The following is an 18035-nucleotide window of genomic DNA, read 5'->3' on the forward strand; positions in this document are numbered from 1 at the left end:
TTTTGTCTTTTGGGGGTTGCAGCCGCGGCACATGCAGGTTCCCATACCAGGGGTCGAATGGGAGCTGTAGCTGCCAGCCTACACCACAGCCACAGCAATGTAGGATCTGAGCTGAGTCTGCGATCTACACCACAGCTCATGGCAATGCTGGATCCTCAACCCACTGAGTAAGGCCAGGGATGGAACCTGCCTCCTCATGGATGCTAGTCAGATATGCTTCTGCTGAGCCACAACAGAAACTCCCTAGGTACATTCTACCATACACTGTGCATCTTTATCTCTACCGCCTTTGATTCTCACCCCTTAGCCTTGAGATTTTCTGTTCTTTCTTCAATCCTTCTGGTTAAGAACACATGTTTACATAGGGCTTTTCTCTTTATATTTACCCCCTCATAACTCTGTGACTCGCTCAGAGAGGATTTCTCCATTTTTGTTTAAGCTTTAGACATGACAAGGACAACTATCAGCACTGCAGAATTCCACAGGCAGAGTCTGGTTAACACTCAGATATTAGTAATACCCAACTTGGCCAAACCCGCGATACTAGTGAATTAAAAATACAGCATAGGAGTTCCCGTCATGGCGCAGTGGTTAACGAATCCGACTAGGAACCATGAGGTTGCGGGTTCGGTCCCTGCCCTTGCTCAGTGGGTTAACGATCCGGTGTTGCCGTGAGCTGTGGTGTAGGTTGCAGACGCGGCTTGGATCCCGCGTTGCTGTGGCTCTGGCGTAGGCCGGTGGCTACAGCTCCGATTCGACCCCTAGCCTGGGAACCTCCATATGCCGCGGGAGCGGCCCAAGAAATAGCAACAACAACAACAAAAAGACAAAAAAGACAAAAAAAAAAAAAAAAAAAAAAAAACAGCATAAGTATTTATCAAAGTACTTAGAATGAACTTCAAGAAGAAAATCTTACCCATGGCTTGTTTCCCCATGGCACACTGATATGTGTTTCTTGGGGACTGGTTATGATGAGGGTATGGGATCAGGCCAGCACAAACGCCAAGAAGAGTGAAGGGTTCAATCTCCAAGTGGGTGGTATCTCTATCAAGTTAATTAAGAATCAGATATCTTAGGCACCAAGTACTAAAAAAAAAAAAAACTCTTACAGAGTATAAAAAAGTTTATATATATATATATAAATTTATACATAAAATGTATAATAAATTTACATAATAAAAACCTCAGTAATAATAAAATGCTAGTAAAACTGACAGAAGAAAATCATACTTCAATAAAATATAAGAAAGCATATTTCTTTCAGTGAAACCGAAAGTGAAACTTTTATTAATCATGGAATTATAAGACAAGGGAGACAACATGGACTGCCTATACAAAAAAATAGCAGTATTACCTACTACTACTACTATTAATTAACATTTTAAAATAAACTACTATATTAAGTACATAGAAATGTGGTATCAAAAATATGCACATGGAGGAGTTCCTGCTGTGGTGCAAGAGGATTAGAGGTGTCTCAGCAGTGCCAGAACACAGGTTCAATCCTGGCCCAGGAACAGTGGGTTAAAGGATTCAGCATTGCTGCAGCTGTGGGACAGGTCAAAACTGCAGTTTGGATCTAATCCCTGGCCCAAGAACTCCATATGCCATGGGGCAGCCAAAAAAGAAAAAAAACGTCCACATGGATTCCTGCTTTTCCTTACTTCTCCAATTTATATGAATAAGAAAGCTGTATCATCCTTTTAGAGAGAGGAATATATCCATTTTAAGAGTAGTTACTATAGACCTAGGGGGACCAGTACGAGCTAAACATGACTATTAAGGACTTGAAAAGTTAAACTAGTATGGGTGAGATACTGACTATTTAATTTTACTTAATTTTAATTGTCTTACAATATTAGCTTAAATATACAATTTATAATATAACATTAAAGCTCAAATTTAAATTGAAATAATTCAATTCAGTATTTAAAAATTTTAGTTATGTTGGCAACCACTACATTTCTTAATCTACTTTTTCAATTGTAAATGTTATTAAATCAGATCACGTTTTTGCAATGAAAATTAAGCATCCAAATTGAAATGTGGTGTAAGTGCACACCAGATTTTGAAGACTTAGTAGGAAAAAAATGTAAAACATCTCAATATGTTTGTATCAGTTACATGCTGACATGATAATCATTTAATTATGCTGGGCGAAATAAAATTATTAAAATTAATTTCATCTTTTTACTTCTTTAATGTGGCTACTAGAAAACTTAAAAGTTATATAGGTGACTTGCATTATATTTTTACTAGACAGCTCAGCTGTACTTACTGGGCACAAAGACTTTACCTAGGAGATGTTAGAATCCTGGTTACTTTTATATTTTCATAGAAAACTTAGGTTTGGCTAAATGATAAAGTGATAAAGCAACTCAGATATCTGAATGGCAAAGGGCAGCCAGACTGATTTTAGGTTTTGCTGAAAATAACAGATGTCACATCCAGGATCTGTGTCTCCAATGATTCTTCTCCCTTCCTTAAGTATTCCTAAAGCCTAAATTTAATAACAATTTCAATGGCTTTATAGTACTTCTGAAGAGAAGTGATTTCCAAGACAGCTCAACACATCATGGAAAATTAGTTGCAATGTACATGGCAAAGATCTCCCACTTATCCAGTTATCCACCTATTTGTTTTCAATGCACAAATATTACGTCCTTAGTTTGGTAAAAGTTCTTAGAAGAATATAGTTGTGACCTCACAACCTCACAGAACCCCAATTCTCTCAAACATTTTAGGCTCTTGTCAGCAGAGAGGGAAAGGGCTTTAGGTTTTCTTCTCTTTGTTTTTACTTTTAAAAGAGAAATAGCTTATAGTGATATTTTATAACCTAGAAAAAAATTTTTGTTTAAAATGTACTGTTTTGTTTATATATTGGCCAATTTGACATTCCTCATGCAAACAAAAACGGCTTTATCCCATATAAAGATTGGGATGAACTGAAAATGAAAAGGGTAAAGACCTTAAGTTATTTTCTTTTGCCACGACAACAACACATATGAGATCATATATTATCCAGTAATTTCTCAAAGTCCAGTCTGGACCTGAATTTTACAAAAGAGAAAGCAATAGTATTATTCAAAATTATAACCACTCTAAGTTTCTATCCTGAACAGGAAATAGGAGACTTCCTGTTCACTGTGCATAAGGGCCTTACAGTTAGTTCAAATTAAGACGAAGTACAAGGGGAGAGGAGATAAGATGGCAGAGGAGAAGGACTTGAGCTCATGTCCTCTCACAAAAACACCAAAATCATAACTAACTGCTGAACAACCATTAACAAAAACACACTGGAATGTAGCAAAAAAGATATTCTACACCCAAAGACAAAGAAGAAGGCACAGCAAACCAGTAGGTGAGGCACTTTTGTGATGGAGACTAAACAATACGCTACTACCAACCAACAGATCACTGAAGAAATAAAAAAATACCTACAAATGAAATGAAAACGCAAATGATCCAAAAACCTATGGGACACAGCAAAAGCAATTCTAAGAAGAAAGCAATACAATTGTATCTCCACAAACAAGAATAATCTCAAATAAACACCTAATCTTACACCTAAAGCAAATTCAGAAAGAAAAACTAAACCCAAAGTCAGTAGAAGGAGAGATTATCATAAAGATCAGAGCAGAAATAAATGAAATAGACTAAAAAAAAATAGAAAAGATTGATGACACTAAAACCTGGTTCTTTGAAAAGATAAACAAAAGTGATAAACCATATAGCCGGACTTATCAAGAAATAAAGAGAGAAGGCTCAAATCAATAAAATTAAAACTAAAAAAGAAGTTACACATGACGCCACAGAAATACAAGGATTATAAGAGACTACTACAAGGAACTATATGCCAATATAATGGACAACCAAGAAGAAATGGACACATGTTGGGAGAGGTATAATCTTCCAAGATTGAACTAAGAAATAGAAAATATGAATAGACCAATCTCAAGTACTGAAATTGAAACTTTGATTTAAAAACTTCCAACAAAAACAAATATCCAGGATCAGATGGTTTCACAGGTGAATTCTATGAAACATTTAGAAGCATTAACACCTATCCTGAAACTCTTCCAAAAAACTGTAAAGTAAGGAACACCCCCAAGCTCATTCTATGAGGCCATCACCCTAATACCAAAACCAGACAAAGACACCACAAAAAAAGAAAATTACAGGCTAATATCACTGATGAACACAGATTTAAAAAAAAATCCTCAACAAAATACCAGCCAATTGAATCCCCCACTACATTAAACAGATCATATACCATAATCAAGTGGGATATATTCTAGGGATACAAAGATTTTTCAATATCTGCAAATCAATCAGTGTGACAGACCACACTAACAAACTGAAGAATAAAACCCCTATGACCACCTCAATAGATGCAGAAAAAGTTTTTATCCATCTGCGATAAAAACTCTCGGAAAGTGGGCACAGAGGGAACCTATCTCAGTGGGATAAAGGCCATAATATGACAGACCCACAGTTAACATCAAACTCAACAGTGAAAAACTAAAAGTATCTCCTCCAAGATCAAGAACAAGACAAAGATGTCCACTCTCACCACTTTTATTCAACACAGTTTTGGAAGTCCTAGTCATGGCAATTGGAGAAGAAAAAGAAATAAAAGGAATCCAAATTGGAAAGGAAGAAGTAAAACTATCACTCTTTGCAGATGACATGATACCATGCATAGAAAATTCTAAAGATGCTACCAGAAACTGGAAAGCCACTGGTGGGTGGTGGTGCTGGGGTGGGGGGAAGGAAGGTGTTGAGAAGAGAAATGACAAGACCATTGTGATCTATTAAGAACAGACTCTGTGGGAACAAGTGCAGATATAGTCAGGAGCCTTTCGTAAAGATCCAGACAAGCAAGGGCGGTGGCGTGCAGTAGGGTGGTAGGTGGAAGTGGTGGAAAGGGATCAGATGCCAGGCATATTTTGAAAGTCCACATGATGTTTTGAGAGATTAGATGTGGGTATAGAGGGAAAAGGAGTCAAGGCTGAAACTGAGGGTTCTGACTTGAGTAACAAGGACAGAATTGCTATGTGGGGGTTACTATATATAACAGTTCTTTGCATTCTGTCAATCTTGAAATCTAGCATAAAAAGAGTACTTTGAGAGATTCATACCTTTAAGGAATAAATATTCTGACTGAAAAGCATTATTTACTAAATTATCATAAGATAAAACAAAGTGGTATATTTCATCTGGTAGCAAAAACAGGGAAAGCACTTTTTTTTGGGGGGGGGTCTCTTTAGGACCACACCCACGGCATATGGAAGTTCCCAGGGTGGGGGTCGAATCGGAGCTGCAGCTGCTGGCCTATGCCACAGCCATAGTAATTCCAGATCCAAGACATGTTTGCAACCACAGTTCACAGCAATGCTAGAACCTTAACCTACTGAGCGAGGCCAGGGATTGAACCCAGTCCTCATGGATCCTAGTCGGGTTCGTTACCACTGAGCCATGACGGAACTCCAAAAAGCACTTTCTTGATTGAAGACATAAATAGTTCTCAGGTGGTGGTATTAAACTCCCTAACCATTTAACAATAAAACTGCAAAAATTCTTATTTCAGGTGAGTGGTACATCAGCTACATGCATCAGACAGAAAGTTAAATACAGTCCTCTAATGTATTCCAAATGGGACACAGATGTTTCTAAAAATATCACTGTGCTGGAAGAAACACTGGGAACATGTTCCCATTTCATGTCTATACTGCACATAGTTCAGAGACAGCTTTACCACATACAGGGTAGGGACAACAGAAATCAGACATCCCCTGACAAAATCATCCCTAGGAGAGCTAAATACAGCATTACACAGCCCAATTCATTAGTTCAATTTTGGCAGTAATCAAACATTAAAATCAGAGATGCAATTCCTTTTAAGAAATATACACTAAGTATGAAATGAAAAAGAAGGATAATTCAATCTAAAGATTATTTGTTAGCAGTTTTGTGATACTCTTGGGATAAAGGATGGGTTATGCTTCATTATAAAACAGTACATATTACTAACAGTTCCTACAAGAGAATACACAATAGAACTGAAGATGAAATTTTTTTTTTTTTTGTCTTTTTGCCATTTCTTGGGCCATGCCCTCGGCATATGGAGGTTCCCAGGCTAGGGGTCAAATCGGAGCTGTAGGCGCCGACCTACACCACAGCCACAGCAACGCGGGATCCGAGCAGTGTCTGCAACCTATACCACAGCTCACGGCAATGCCAGATCCTTAACCCACTGAGCGAGGCCAGGGATTGAACCCGAAACCTCATGGTTCCTAGTCGGATTTGTTAACCACTGCGCCACGACAGGAACTCCATGAAGATGAAATTTTAAAGAACACAGTTTCTACAGTAAGAACAGTTTTTCATTATGGTTGTCACAGATGTTACTTACTTATTAATTGTATGTTCATAGAGTGCAATGTTACAATCATTTTCTTCATTCACATCTAAGTATTCAACCAGACTCTCATGTAAGAAATCTTCAAAATTCCTAGGAAAATATTGGTAAAATGAACATTGTTAAAAAAAAAACAAAAACATTTTACTGCAGTATTTTATATGTAATCATGGAAAATATGTGCTTTCATTTAGGCCCAGAGCATCTTTCTCTCCTAACAAGAATCAATACATTGGGATACCTGAAACATGCTATTCTTGATTAAGGAGTAACTACAAATCAGTGAAACAAACAGTAAAACCTCTGTGATTCTTGTCAATCTGGTCCCGCTTCTAAAAATACCGTCTATGACTTTAAAAACACTATACAATGAGAGGCCCCCAGTGTCTAGTCAACATACCCCTACTAGAAACACTTACTGGCGCGCTAAATTACACCAAGACTCTGTAATCCTCATGATTTTAGTAAGTATTTCACAATGTCCAAGCAAGTCACATAGAGAAAAACAGATTTTTAACAGGTTGATATATGTGGCTGGGAGGAAAATATACTTTTCTTTCTTTTTTTTTTTTTTTTTTTGGCCCACACCCATGGCATGTAGAAGTTCCCGGACCAGGGATTGAAGCCACAGCAACGACCCGGGCTGCTGCAGAGACAACACTGGATCCTTAACCCACTGGTCACAAAGGAATTCCGTTTTTCTTAAAAGAGCAGATCAAATAGTGTTACTTCTGTTTAGATCATATAAATGAGTCATCAAGAGAACGAGAAGTTTTGCTTTTGGCTATTTACCTGTATCCCTGAGCCAGCTCTTCCATATGCTTATTTGTGACAGCAGGCTTTTGTTTCTTAACAATTATGTAGGGTCTGGAATAGGAAAGAAAAAAAAAAACAATAAGAGAATTAAATCAGTAAGTTTACTATAGTGAAATGAGGAAGCTGTAGGTCTAAGCAAATTTATTTCTGGATTGCTTGAGGACAGCAGGTATTTTCTGCATAGGGGCCTATTTTCTCTTTTATACACATACACACACCAGTGCATGTATACACGGGTACATGTATACACACAGTACTTCTCAGGAAGTATCTTGGGAAATATTCGACTTTGAATGGAAAGGCAATACAAAATGAAAATAAATCTAGAAAGGAAACAAAACCTTTAAAAAAACAAACAAACTGTGTAACAGCATCATACCAAAAGTGTCTCCTGATCTCATCTTGGGAATATGGATCTACCCATGAAATCAGCAGACAGGGAGCTGCTTGAGTAAAACGATGGCATTTTTTTAGTGACGGTCTGATGACTATCAGCGGTCTAGAGTGATCTGACTTAAGATAAACATCACTGGACTATACTAGCAGGTTACCTAAAGCTATACATGACCAAAAAGAGTGGATAGGAGTTTGCAGAAAATAAAGCTTTTTTATTTTGTGATTAAAAAAAATAATAACTTTTTTTATTTGGCCATGCCTGCAGCCTGCAGAAGTTCCTGAGCCATGAACTCAACACAAGCCACAGCAGTGACAACACCAAGTCTTTAACCACTAGGCTACCAGGGAACTCCAACTTTGTGATTTTTTAATGATGCAATGGTCATAAGGTAGAGAGCTTCGGTGCACAACTGTTCTGGTAGATTAACCTGTAACTGTCAGGAGTGATGTGTCTTTGAGGGCTTCGCCACCACAAGGAAACAGTGACACAAAGGATGGCATGCGGCACCGAGACGTCAAGGGCTGTTGCTATTTGGATAAGCGGCTCTCACAGAGAGGAGCAAGCAAGCAGCAGACACTCCACCCTCACATCCAAATAACTATTTGAGGACTAATGAGCACTTTTAAAAAGTTAAGAAGAGGAGCTGCACAATTACAAAGAGAGGACACAAGCTGCTGAAAAATGAACAGGGTGAACTTTTCATGGGAATCAACACTACCTTGGAACCCTGGCGGCTTCTTGTGCTTCTCAGCGGAAGCAGGGACCCTGCCATCTCCCTCATTTGGGGGCTGCAGTTTAGTGCAGGTTAAGAGACTCATGAGCGATGACGCAGCAGGGGCAGAAGCAAGAAGGGATCACACTTAGCTACCTCAGCTACCTTTTACTTTACTCAGCAAATGCTACTAATTCTTCCTGCCAGATCTACATTACGTCGTTATAAAATCAATTCTGAAAAAGAATTAGTTTCCTTGTAGGCTATGCCATATTATACTGGATGTAATGAAAGAGAAAAATCCTAAAAAAACAGTAAGCTGGAAAATGTCATTGTTTTCCTCATCGTTAACTGGACCATGTTAATAGCTATAAATAAGCACCCAAGGTTCGCCGGAAAGCCTGTAAGGCACTTAAAACAACTTATATCAATCCTAGGGAGGCACTGTTACTTACATTTTTCCCCTTTATTATTTTTTTTTATTATTATTATTTTTTTTTTTTTGGCTGTCTGGAGGCATATGGAGTCCCTGGGCCAGGGATCAGATCCAAGCCACAGTTGTGAGGAACACAACAGCTGCAGCAACCCCAGATCCTTAAGCCTCTGTACTGAGCCAGGGATTGAACCTGCATCCCAGTGCTCCAGAGACACCACTGATCCCACTGGCCCACGGTGGGAACTCCATTTACATTTTTATGGCCAAGGAAATCAAGGCCCAGAGACTTAATAAACTCAGAGTCAAACCAGTCAGTAAGTGGGATGGGATATTAGGACTCAAACATAGGTAGCATCAGGTAGGGCCTTTTAGTTGCAAAGAATAGAAACCAACTCTGGCTAAATTAAGCAAAGATGGAACTTACTAAAAAAAATATTAAGAAAAAAATATATATTTTTTTTGTCTTTTGTCTTTTTTTTGTTGTTGTTGTTGTTGTTGCTATTTCTTGGGCCGCTCCCACGGCATATGGAGGTTCCCAGGCTAGGGGTCGAATCGGAGATGTAGCCACCGGCCTATGCCAGAGCCACAGCAACGCGGGATCCGAGCCGCGTCTGCAACCTACACCACAGCTCACGGCAACGCCGGATCCTTAACCCACTGAGCAAGGCCAGGGGCCGAACCCGCAACCTCATGGTTCCTAGTCGGATTCGTTAACCACTGCGCCACGACGGGAACTCCCAAGAAGAAATATTTTTAAGGAATGCACCAAAAGGATAAGAATTTGCCAGAAGGGTAAAAATCAGAGAAAAAAGTGCAACCCTCAGCCTCAGATAGAAAAGGAGCTGGAAGAGTCCCAAGGATCCAGAAAGGTAGGCACACTGGCAATTTCTCGTAGGCAGCACTGTCAGAACCAATCAGCTCCGACCACTTCTTCCCTTGAGGTTTTCCACTAGGGCTGCAAAATCTTTGAAGAGTCTGACTAGCCAGGTATGGGTCATATGCCTGACCTTCGGCTGTGCAGGAGAGGGCACAAGACTGGCCGTCCCAAGAAGACTGCTGATGGGAAGGACAATCCTCAGAGGAAGGTGGTGGGGGTGGGGGGAGGTACGTGGAAGGAGAAACGATGCAGTCCCAGCTCTGTCCGCCCTCCCGGCTCTGCCTGCCACTCTAACCACTACTAGCCCCACTGACGTGTGCCTAACACCACCTGAGGTCCACAGAGAATGACCATGGGAAGCAAGTGAAGGCTGCGGAACAAGGAGACATCCTCCGCTGTGGTCTCTCGTACCCCAAAGGACTCGATACCAGGTCACAGTCATACTGGCACCTCCACCTCTGACACAGCACCAGTACAAAATCAGTCCTAAATGTTTGCTGAATGAATATAAGGCACCTACCTTTCTACTGGGCCTACTGTTAGTTTATCTCCTCATCCTTCCATGTTTTTTATTCTTGCCATTCCTCAGCCTGTCTCCGTTATCAACAACACAACCCTACTTCTCCTTTAAAGCTCAGTTCACAGTAATAGAATAAAGTGTGTAAAATCAGGACTGTTGGAATCGAACGAATTCTAAGGACTTTCAAGTAAAAAACAGACTCCACTGCTATCTGGCTTTGCGTAATTTACTCAGTCTCACTAAACTCCAGTATCTCATTTGTTAAAGGAAAATAATAATCCAATCTTACAGGGCTACATGTAGTGACATCCTTATACACAGCACATCCATTAAGATAATAAATAAAGGCCTGCATTTTTTTGCTAACGTAGTTGGTTGTTATTACTAATTATTTCTGCCTTTCCCAGCAGACTGAGTTCTCTGAAGGCAGAGACTGACCGCCATTAATCTTTTTTTTCCTTTTTGTTTTTAGGGCCACATCCACAGCATATGGAGGTTCCCAGGCTAGGGGTCAAACTGGAGCTGTAGCTACCAGCCTACACCACAGCCACAGCAACACTAGATTCAAGCCATATCTGTGACCTACACACCACAGGTCAAGGCATTGCAGGATCCTTAACCCACTGAGTGAGGTTGGGGATTGAACCTGCAACCTCATGGTCCCTAGTCGGATTCGTTCCCGCTGCGCCTCAGCAGGAACTGTGGAACGCCATACTCCCATTAATCTCTGAGTGCTCAGTACCCAGTATGCACAATCATGAGGTGTTTGAAAAGTGAATTAAATTTATCTTAACAATGAAAAAGGTTAAAGCAGCTTCAAAAATAAAAACAAATCTATTTCTTTCAAAAGTAAACATAGGAGTTCCCGTCATGGCTCAGTGGTTAACGAATCCAACTAGGAACCATGAGGTTGCGGGTTCGATCCCTGGCCTTGCTCAGTGGGTTAAGGATCCAGCATTGCTGTGAGCTGTGGTGTAGGTCGCAGACTCAGCTTTGATCCCGAGTTGCTGTGGCTCTGGCATAGGCCGGTGGCTACAGCTCCAAGTGGACCCCTAGCCTGGGAACCTCCGTATGCTGTGGGAGTGGCCCAAGAAATGGCAAAAAGACCGGAAAAAAAAATAAAGAAAGAAAAAAGAAAAAAAAGTAAACATAAAGAAACCTTAAGAACCCTTTCTAGCCACATCTACCTGCAAAGCCTTCCTCCATCAGAGGAAATATAGACACATCGATCTGTCAGATTTGTCGAGATGGAAACAAATTCATTGATATAACCTGCTCTGCGCATCAGTCGAAAAGTATTCACCAGCTTCTTGTGGTCTCGAATGACACCCAGGATGTTACCTAAACAGAAGGAAGTAAGACTATTCAAGATGGAAATGAAAAAACAAATCTAATGGGATTTAAAATATCTACTCAATAAAAATAATAAGCAGTGCTGGGCAGTCATTTGGAAATACTGTTACCAAGTCTGCAGCCAGTCCACAAGGCTGGGGGAGCAACAGAGTAGAACGGTCAAGGGCAGCCCAAGGGACTGGAGGCCAGGGCCGGCCCTACCACAGGCTGGCCAGAGCAGCACTGCTAAGTTTGGCCTCCATCTCCTTGTCTGTCAGCACAGCGCTGGGACAGGAACTCGGGGTCCAGACCCCCATCATTTCCACGGGTCAATGTGGGGATTAAATGATCTCACATAAGGCACATGGAACTGGACCGAGCACCTAGTAACCGCTATTATTAAACCGCCTGCATTGCCCTCATCATCTGAGAAACGAGGAAAACGGGCTTTGGTCCCCAGGGTTAGTGTGAGGACTCAGAGCGGTTCTGGGTGAAAGCGCGGTGTTCGGATTCCCTGAATGAGGCAGGCATGTGAACAGCCCCATTTTCCTTCTCATCAGCCCACGTGGGAAATGGTTAGGGCCTTCTGGGGTCGGGAGGTGGGGAGGGAAAGCGGAAGGAGTGTGGGGCTAAGGCCTGGATGAGCACATGGAGCGCAGCCTGGATGAGCAGACAGTACCCAGGCTACCGAGCTGCACCTGCTGCAGCATCTCTGGCTGGCTCCAAAGGGGTGGGGGTGGTATGAGAGAAGAGCAACCTGAGCAGGAGCTGAAGGAAAGGAACCCTCTCTCCCCAGAGGCTCCTAACAATCAGTCACCAAGTGGCAGAATACAAGTCATCCCACTAGAAGGGCTGATCTGATTATTCTTGCACAGTGTCTCCATATTTAACTCAATCTAAAGGTACCACATTGAGCCTGTTCCACTATGGATATGTTGGCAGCTGCCAAAGGGTCAAAAGCAAATGGTCTCTACACTCTCAGCCTTTAGCTCTGACAGCTGTTATTGTCTCAGAACCTAGATGACCCAGCCAATGGAGTAACTGTTTCTGTTACCATTTTTTCTACATTTCAATTAAGGTCAATCTGGGTCCAGAATTTGAGTATATTCAGGGAGTAGCTTAGTGGTCGAGAAAGTGACTATGGAATTGATGTATATCTGTGCTTTATATCCATGGATAATGGTTGATTCCCTCCCTCTCCGGCCTTGAACTGTTTCGCATCAACATGTCTCCCTAACTTACTCACCATTGAGGAAGACGAGAAACACATTTGGGTAAGAGAGCTCTTCCCCACATAATAAATTCACATCTTCTACCCCCAGGTTACTGGCTAATTTAACAATGGGTCCATCTTCCATATCAGTTGTGATGTGCGTCATGAGGGCCAAGTTTTTAACCAAACCACATGCCTGAAAAACAAAAGAAAGTCATGTCCAAGAATGAACATTAGTAACACAAAGTAGAGTGTATGAACATAGCTCACTACCTGCTGGTGACAATGCAAAGCAGTACAACCTCAGAGGGGACACTGGCAATTCATTTATTTATTTATTTATTTTGTCTTTTGTCTTTTTGTTGTTGTTGTTGTTGTTATTGTTGCTATTTCTTGGGCCGCTCCGCGGCATATGGAGGTTCCCAGGCTAGGGGTCGAATCGGAGCTGTAGCCACTGGCCTACGCCAGAGCCACAGCAACTCGGGATCCGAGCCGCATCTGCAACCTACACCACAGCTCACGGCAACGCCGGATTGTTAACCCACTGAGCAAGGGCAGGGACCGAACCCGCAACCTCATGGTTCCTAGTCGGATTCGTTAACCACTGCGCCATGACGGGAACTCCCGACACTGGCAATTCATACACAGCCTCAAGAATGTACACACCCTTTAACCCAGAGGAATTTATCTTAAGGTAACAAGCAAGGATATAAAGGAAGATTTAACCACAGAAATGCTCGGCACAGGACTATACGAACTAAGAAATGATGATGGCATTATAAGCATCTCCCCTCTCCCCCCACCCCCGCCAAAGAAACTTATTATCTAAATTGTTACTCCTGGCAACAAACGTCATGGTCATTAAAATGACACTGTATAAAGAAAGTAACGGCAAACATTAATAAGTGTGAATACATAAAAAACAACAAACTTCTGGTCTGAAATGACAATCTACAAAATAAATGGCCAGTATGCTATATAAAGCTTCTTGGTCATAAAAGACAAATAAAGATTAAAGAACTGTTCCAGATTAAGCAACTGAGGAGACTCAACAGCTAAGCAATGTGTAATCCTGGATCCGCCCCCCCAAAAAAAAAATTTAGTGGGGCAATTGGCAAAGTTTGAATAAGGCCTACAGACTATAATACTGCTATCAACATTAACTTCATGAGGCTGATAACTGTGCTACAATGTGTAAGATGTTACATCTGGGGAATCTAGGTGAAGGATCATGGAAATTCTTTGCATTATTTTTACAACATTTTTGTGTGTGTCTGAGGTCATTTCCAAGTAAACAGGAAATTTTAAAAATATTGTAAAATTCCTATACAACTGAAACAAAATCTACAGCAAACATATAAACAAGGCCATAATACAGCAAATAAAAAAAAAAAAAACCTTGAGACATATGCAACATATAAAGATTACATCTTCAGTTCTTTTTATTTTTGTCTTTTTAGGGCCACACCCGAGGCATATGAAAGTTCCCAGGCTAGGGGTTGAATAGCAACTACAGTTGCCGGCCTACACTGCTGCCACAGGAATGCAGGATCCAAGCCGTGTCTGCAACCTACGCCATAGCTCACGGCAGCCTCAGATCCTTAACCCACTGAGTGAGGCATGGGATTGAAACTGCGTCCTCATGGATGCTAGTCAGACTCGTTTCTGCTGAGCCACGATGGGAACTCCCATATGTTCAATTCTTAAAAACCAGCTGCTGTAGTGATGCACAGAATATGTACTTTACCGAGATTAGCTGACTCAATCCCTAGGAAATTTAGTGTACCAAAGCTCAACATGTATAAGTTAGGCAAATTTAACAAACTGCACAATTTTAGCATATTTCCATATGGCTTAAGATAAATTAAAAGAAGACTGATAATTTCTAAAAATTATAACTCTGTATGGACTCTATTTTTCACCTCTCCCAAATCATAACACATTTCTATGCTTTGGAATATGTATCTTTTACTTGCCATAATTAACTTACTTATTAATTCAGCTTACATTTATGGGGCCTCTACTCTGAATGAGATTCTGTACTAGAAGCCTAGGGTACAAGGGTGAAACTAACAGGGTTCTTTCCTCCAGAAGTTTACACTTTAGAATGAATAAAACCAAGTGAAACCGGAGTTCCCGTCGTGGCGCAGTGGTTAACGAATCCGACTAGGAACCATGAGGTTGCGGGTTCGATCCCTGCCCTTGCTCAGTGGGTTAACGATCCGGCGTTGCCGTGAGCTGTGGTGTAGGTTGCAGACGCGGCTCGGATCCTGCATTGCTGTGGCTCTGGTGTAGGCCGGTGGCTACAGCTCAGATTGGACCCCTAGCCTGGGAATCTCCATATGCTGCGGGAGCAGCCCAAGACCAAGAAATAGCAAAAAGACCAAAAAAAAAAAACACCAAGTGAAACCAACAATGGTTGACACAGAGGAACAGGGGCCACGACACGGGATGCAGTGGGTGCGATGAATGTGACCAACTCAAACTGCTTGGCTTAGTGTTTAGGGAACTGAATGTGTTTCCTAGGTAAGTGACTTAGAATCCACTTTGGGTCTTGGACCGTGTGCTCCTAGTTGGCCGCGACTGTGACTATGATGTCTAAGTACAACAAAGGAAAATAAGGAGTTGCTTAAAAAGAGCACCTCGTGGGCAAAGGTGATGGGCTCTCGATTTTCCTTCACGTTCTTATCCCCTCTTCATTACATGGTTTGACTCAAGATAAATTAAAACAAGCAGGAAAATTTAGACCATATTGCTATGTAGGTGCAATACTAAATCAAAGGCTTCTGAAGGTACCGGTTTGGGAATGATACTGTTGTCCTGACAGGCTGCATTGACAATTCACTGCCAGCTAAGGGGCTGATCCCAGAAAGGACATGGCCCGGGGGCAATGGCAGCAGAGGCAGAACATCACCAACAGGCATGACCTTGACATAGGCATGACCTCTGACACAGCAAAGACTCCTTAGGGACCTTACCTCTCCTTCAGGAGTGTCCGAAGGGCAGAGCATCCCCCACTGGGACGGCTGGAGGGATCGAGGACCACTCACTTTTCTTGTTTTCTCAAACTGGGAAGAGATTCTTGTCATCATGCCCAGTGCGGATATATAGGACAAGCGAGACAGCACCTGAGTCACACCCTGGCGGTCCATTTTAAATCTCTTTAGAGACCAATTTCCCTGAAGAGAGAGAAAACCATGAGACCACCCCTGATCCAGCCATACTGCCTGACACTCTGCACTCATCCTGAGAAGCTCATCACAGGAACTGCCTGTTTGTCAAATTAGAGCCATGACATAGATTCAGAAATCAAAATGTCATAATTAAAATTAAAATTCGGGAGTTCCCGTCGTGGTGCAGTGGAAACGAATCCGACTGGGAACCACAAGGTTTCAGGTTCAATCCCTGGCCTCGCTCAGTGGGTTAAGGATCCAGCATTGCCATGAGCTGTGGTGTAGGTCACAGATGCGGCTCGGATCCCGAGCTGCTATGGCTGTGGCATAGGCCAGGAGCTGTAGCTCCAATTAGACCCCCAGCCTGGGAACCTCCATATGCTGCAGGTGTAGCCCTGCCCTCCCTGACCCCTGCCAAACGAAAGCAAAAAAAAAAAAAAAAAAAAAAAAAAATTTAAATTTGGCCATTGAGATTTTCCAGGAATTTAATGACTATTACTTGTGTGTGGCAACCATCTCGGAATTTTCAATGTATCAACACTGTCATATCGGAACAGGTATTTTCTGAAAAACTAATTATATTCTGAACAAGCCAGTTCAACCAGATTTCTACTGGAAGCAATAAGCTTACTAATAGAACTCTAGCAATTTCTACACACATTTAAGGTAAAACTCCAAGAGATAATTTCATGTTGGAATGTACCATTATTTGGATGTCTTCCAAAATTAGTCTTAATTAGAGGAAAATACAGCCATGGAAAAAAGACTCTAATAGCAGTTATCAGGGATAATGAATAACTACAAGCTTCTTAATTCAACACTAAAAACTGCATATCCTCTTTGGCTATAGTGTCAATCTTAAATTCATATGAAATAAATCATAAGCATTAGATTACTTTATCTCCCAAGCATTAAAAGTTTTTCTTTTCTTTTTCAGCTGCCCCCCAGGCATATGAAAGTTCCTGGGCCAGGGATTGAATCTGAGACAGAGCTGTGACCTATACCACAGCTGCAGCAACTCCAACAGCTGTAGCAACACTGGTTCCAAAAGTACTGAAATATATTACATATTATAGAGTGGTATTAACTGCACATATTAACTATTCTCAGGGATAACTTAAAGACTGTTTGGAATTGTTAAATTTTCAACTCATGGTATAATGAATTAGCAGAAAATGGTATGCAGAGAAGAGCAGAGTAGAAAGTAAAATGTCAAAAAATGATTGACTGAATGATCTTTCTGATTCAAAAGGGAAACTATTACGTCTCCTAAATAATGGTTCTTCATTTTTCTTTTGATAGCCTGATGAAAGCTGTGACTATTCTCTTGAGAAAAATGCACAGAGGACCACAAACATAAAATTTTCGTTCAGTTTCAGAGGAGAATTCATGAATCCCAGATAAAAACCCTCATGGTAGAAAAACCGATCTGTTTGCACTTAAATATATGACTTCAGGGGAGTTCCTCACAAATTAAAGTTTAATCATCATTACAGTGAAAACCTATCACTTGAGAAATCTGACTTTTTGATAAAATGGAAAAAAGCTAAAACCTAGGGAGAAACTTGATGTATTATAAGGCAAAGAAACAGACCAAACACATTTATCCCACAAGTGAACTTCTCCTTATATTGCTTATTCAGTTAACTCCTTTGTGCTTTGAATGAGAATGAACCTAGAAACCTGACTTATGACCAGAGTGTAAGGAAGAGCAAGGAAGAAATATTCAGCACAGACATAGCTGTTGGCAAATAGGGAGCAGGTGGGCAGGGCAGCCAGGATGCCCAGCAAGAGAATCTGCTCCAGTATTCCTCAGGAGCTTCACAAAAGGGAGAGAGGAGGAAGAGACGGCAAAGGGTCTAAACTGCTCCTCTGAGAAAACGTCTTTGCTGAAAATATTCCACATATGGCAGCATGCACAATTTTAGAAAGTGCTCTTTTTCTGGTTGCCTATCGGTTGGGGTTCACCTGCAACAAGGCTTACTACTGATTTTTCTAATAAGCAGTCAGCTCCCAGAGGTAAAGTGGTGTCACTTAAGGGCAAAAGAACTACTCAAAACAGCTATTCTGGCCTGAAAATCATGGGTGAGGAAACAAGGAAAAGTCATCCTAACACTACTGTGTTTAAGGGCTCCTTG

The 18035-nt window shown here is 41.2% G+C and overlaps 1 protein-coding gene across 3 annotated transcripts in view; it reads right to left on the bottom strand.

Annotated features, from left to right (window-relative positions):
• Window positions 1–18035, bottom strand: part of POLR3B (RNA polymerase III subunit B) — a 121577-nt gene that overhangs the window by 51902 nt on the left and 51640 nt on the right. For all 3 annotated transcript variants that reach the window (XM_021091574.1, XM_021091576.1, XM_021091575.1), the window contains exons 14-19: window positions 15703–15903; window positions 12758–12920; window positions 11367–11520; window positions 7214–7288; window positions 6416–6514; window positions 917–1044 (exon numbers count right to left, since the gene is read on the bottom strand). In XM_021091574.1, the coding sequence (XP_020947233.1) occupies window positions 917–1044; window positions 6416–6514; window positions 7214–7288; window positions 11367–11520; window positions 12758–12920; window positions 15703–15903 (820 nt within the window). The remainder of the gene's footprint in view (window positions 1–916; window positions 1045–6415; window positions 6515–7213; window positions 7289–11366; window positions 11521–12757; window positions 12921–15702; window positions 15904–18035) is intronic.

This window comes from Sus scrofa, chromosome 5 (genome assembly GCF_000003025.6).
Source record: "Sus scrofa isolate TJ Tabasco breed Duroc chromosome 5, Sscrofa11.1, whole genome shotgun sequence".
In the NCBI taxonomy this organism is placed as follows: domain Eukaryota; kingdom Metazoa; phylum Chordata; class Mammalia; order Artiodactyla; family Suidae; genus Sus; species Sus scrofa.